Source organism: Gavialis gangeticus, unplaced genomic scaffold (assembly GCF_001723915.1).
Source record: "Gavialis gangeticus isolate Ggan-Ray unplaced genomic scaffold, GavGan_comp1, whole genome shotgun sequence".
NCBI lineage: Eukaryota > Metazoa > Chordata > Crocodylia > Gavialidae > Gavialis > Gavialis gangeticus.
Genome location: NW_017729032.1, coordinates 43,532,784 through 43,536,808, shown reverse-complemented (window position 1 = coordinate 43,536,808; position 4,025 = coordinate 43,532,784). Strand labels below are relative to the sequence as shown.

The window sequence follows — 4,025 nt, the reverse complement described above, 5'->3', positions numbered from 1 at the left end:
ACACACACATTCGGCCACCCCAGCCCAGGATTGACTGCAGGAGGCTCCAGGATCAGTTGTTCAATCCTGACCGACCAGGTTGGTTACCACTGGTTTACATGGTAAAGAAAGGGAATGTCATGTGATTATTTGTGTTATTAGGGGTCTATTTTTTATGGCCTTGGAGTCTTATTCCTAGGTGGTGATCTGCCTACACTTGCTGACAGAGAAGATATCTGGGTTCTGACTTTTTGCAAAATATCTATTTTCTGCTTTTCAGTGAGATATGATGAACTATATGCCTTCTCTTACAATCCAAAGCAGAAGGAGTCTGAACAGGTGAAAGGCTGGCAGCTTATTGATTTAGCAGAAGAATATAAGCGGATGGGAGTGCCAAACACCAACTGGCAGTTATCTGATGCAAATCGTGATTATAAGGTAAAAGATAATGGACAATTTGGCAGCAGAGGAAAATGATGTACATTTATCTCTGTCGCATCTTGACCTTACAACCGCTGATTCCAGTCCAGCAGGAAATATCTGTAATGCTGTGAAAACCTCAAAACTCTTGAATTTCAAGCTTTTTCCAATAAAGTGAAACCGGAGGCATAGTGGGATAGCCAACTTTTTATGAGCAAGGGGAACCTTTGGACAGCATGGTTTATTTCTTATTTTGATGCTGAGCTAGAGTAATTTTGTTCTTTGCTGCCTTTTTAGCTCTCAGGAAGGATTTTGCATTGGTATTAGCAGAGTTGAGGTGTGACACTCCTGCTTCTATTGAGGTTAAAACATAAATTCCAAAATAAAAATACATTTTAAATAGAAAGATGAGTTCCGGCTCCATTTGAAAAAAGTTCTTTGCATTATTATTCCTAGAAACCAATTTTCAGTAAGTCTCAATCTTATTAAACTGATGTTGGTGTCTCAGTGTACTGTCACACTGAATGTTGAGATTTTTATCATTCTCTCTTATCAGTTTATTCTTTTATCTCATGCAGTATGCTTTTTCTCTGGTTTTTCCTAGTGAAAGAAAAACTGCAGGCTTTTTTTTTTTTCTAACTTCTGGGCTATTTAGCTCTGCACTGAATGCTGGGCCTATTGATTTGGGAGTAGGGAGAGAAGTTAAGGAAATAAATGTAGCTAGCAATCAGTTGTTCATGGCTAGAAGTTGCACTGAATTTAAGGGGCTTGCAGATGAAATAGTTATGTTGTATGTTTGTTGTGTTTTACAGGTTTGTGAAACCTATCCTAGAGAACTTTATGTTCCCAGAATTGCAAGCAAACCCATAATTGTTGGTAGCTCCAAGTTCAGAAGCAAAGGAAGATTCCCAGTGTTGTCATATTATCATAGAGACAAAGAGGTATAGTCTGATTTCCTTCCAGTGCGAGTGGGCTAAAAACTTTCTCAACAGGTGACACAGGTTCAGGAAAGAAAAGGAGGCAAGTATAATAACCTGGTTCCACTGAACTGTGATTATTTCTTAACTTGTGACACTGTGCCTAACAAAACGGTAGGTTATACTTAGCCAATTGTAACATTTTCAGACTTTTAATATAGGACCTTTAAGATCGTTGAGAGGTCACAGATCTCTTCTAGAAATCTATCCTGCTATTTGGGAGTGTCAAGAATAGCACTCTGAACAAACAGATTTGAAAACCTGCTTTGAGCAGGGGGTTGGACTAAATGACCTCCTGAGGTCCCTTGCATTACAAATTTTCTATGATTTTATGGATCCATGGCAGTAAATTGCTGTGGAGGGACAGATGGATGGAAAAGGGCAATGTCTTGGCTTGCTTTTTTTCCTATTGTAAGCCTTTCTGCCTATCTTAGCAGGGATCCTGATTTTCTCTGTTTAAAAATCCAAAGTTCTCTGATAGAAAGCCCCAAATTCTCTGATTTAAAAACCTCAACATTTGCATTTTTTCCACAATTAAAATGAAACGCATAGGTAGAGTATCAGTTGAACGCAACTTGGAAACCTACCAGTGCCTTCATCATTATAATAAAATAAATTGTAAATACCTATATGTTTTGGCGTTTGACTTTGGTTTTTATATCATGGAAAATCAGAGCTCCCCCTGCCCTCTTCCTCTCACCAGGATGCAGGTCTAGCTGCAGCTGTCCCATCTGCTGCCTTGTGGCACTGAGCAGCCCTGTTCTTTTCAGCTTATCATTTTACTGTGTAATTTTTAGACCTTGTTGCACTTAAACATTTTGAAATTCGTATGTCTAATGTGTTCCTCTAGCAGTGTTCATTATCAGTTTGCAAATTGATTCTTTGTTTCTGTACTAGGCTGCCATTTGCAGATGCAGTCAACCTCTCTCAGGCTTCAGTGCCAGGTGTCTGGAGGATGAGCACATGCTACAAGCAATCAGTAAAGCTAACCCTGCTAATCGCTATATGTATGTCATGGACACCAGACCTAAAGTATGTATTTGCATCAGAGCTGCAGCTTAGGCTTCCATTACCTTATCACTCCAAACATTAGGAGGCAGTGTTGGGGATAGTATCAGGTTCAGTGGGGTTGCTAATATACCATATAGTGCTCTTAAGCCTTAGATCATTGATTCAAGTTTGGTGCACATCAGTTATGGCCAAAAGATTGTTAATGCTTTCTCGTATGATGTGTGGCCTACCTGAGAGGACTTTGGTAACAGTTGGCATTTGTAAACATGTATGCGCCACAGCACCGGGTGCTTTTAAAACTGCTTAGCATTGCATCGCGTGCATTTGTATAAATGGTGAAATGCACGAGTGATGAGAAAATGGTGGCAGCGCACTTTTCAACTTTTAGTTCAAAAGCACACAGCTGCCATTTTCTCAGTGCTCTCACGCATTTCGCCATTTATACAAATGCATGCGTTGTAGTGCCAGGTGTCGGCTAGTGTACTCTGCAGACTTAATTAGTCGAATCTGCTCCAAAGTGCTGGATTTCTGGTGCATCAGAGCAGACAAAGGTACGTGTATAAATGCCTATTATTTAGAGCATAGCACCACTATACAAATTAAAAATAAACATCTTTCTCTGAAGGCAGAAAAGAAACCGCCTCTTCTTGTTCAGACAGATAGCTAAACTAAGTGAAATGTACTTCACTAGGGATTTCTAGCCAAGAGTTTTGAAAAAGATAGCTGAATTGAACTGCTATAGTTAAGCAATAAGTGGCTTTTATTTTTAAAGGTGCTAGGTATCTTTCTATGAAGTTAATGGGAACTGTGGGTTGCCCAACACTTTTGAACTTTAGGCCACTCTATTAGCATAGAATGCAAAAGGATGAGAAGTTTGCCAGCTGAATTAAAATGAGCATGTCTTAAAATCTGGAGAGACTAGAAAAGAATGTGTACATCATCATGTTAGCATTCATAGCCTTTCTAACGCACCAATATCAAACTGTTTTGTTCAGATATCATGTAAGCAGTTTTTAGTCTCCTTTACTTTTCTGTAGTCAAAAGTCAGATTGAGGCAGAGTAGGTGGTAGGTGTGTAATTGTTCACAATCAAGGGTCACCTGTTTGAAACCAAAATAAAGTGCCACATAAATCTTCATATCCCCTCCCTGTCTCCCTTTTATATTTCATCAGCAGTATAAAATACTTCACTGTGTTGATGTTTGCTCAGTTATTAGGATTCATTCTTGTCATCCCATTAGGACAGAGGTGGGCAAAATGCGGGGGCTGGATGTGGCCCGCCAGGCCATTCTATCCAGCCCATGGGGCCCCTAAAAAATTTAGAAAATTAATATTAATCTGCCTTGTTCTACCTGTCATGCAGCCCTCGATGGCTTACCAAAACTCAGTAAGTAGCCCTCTACCCCAAATAATTGCCCACCCACCCCTGCATTAGGATGAGTGGCAGTACATACTTATTGGGACTTGTTTCACAGCTTGAGTGGTGTACCTGTGTTGGTTCCATTCAGAAGTTTGTTTCAAATTTCTTTGTGACAATAAAGATTAGAAAATTAATTTCTTTAAAAAGAAAATGTAATATCCAGAGCACAAGAGAGGCCCAGGAAAACTTGGGGAGATACTAAGATTTTTTTTTAATAAT

General features: G+C 39.5%; 1 protein-coding gene across 1 annotated transcript in view; it reads left to right on the top strand.

Annotated features, from left to right (window-relative positions):
• MTMR6 (myotubularin related protein 6) overlaps positions 1–4,025 on the top strand; it is a 52,842-nt gene that overhangs the window by 26,259 nt on the left and 22,558 nt on the right. The window contains exons 4-6 of the mRNA XM_019524965.1: positions 260–417; positions 1,212–1,340; positions 2,274–2,408. Of these exons, the coding sequence (XP_019380510.1) occupies positions 260–417; positions 1,212–1,340; positions 2,274–2,408 (422 nt within the window). The remainder of the gene's footprint in view (positions 1–259; positions 418–1,211; positions 1,341–2,273; positions 2,409–4,025) is intronic.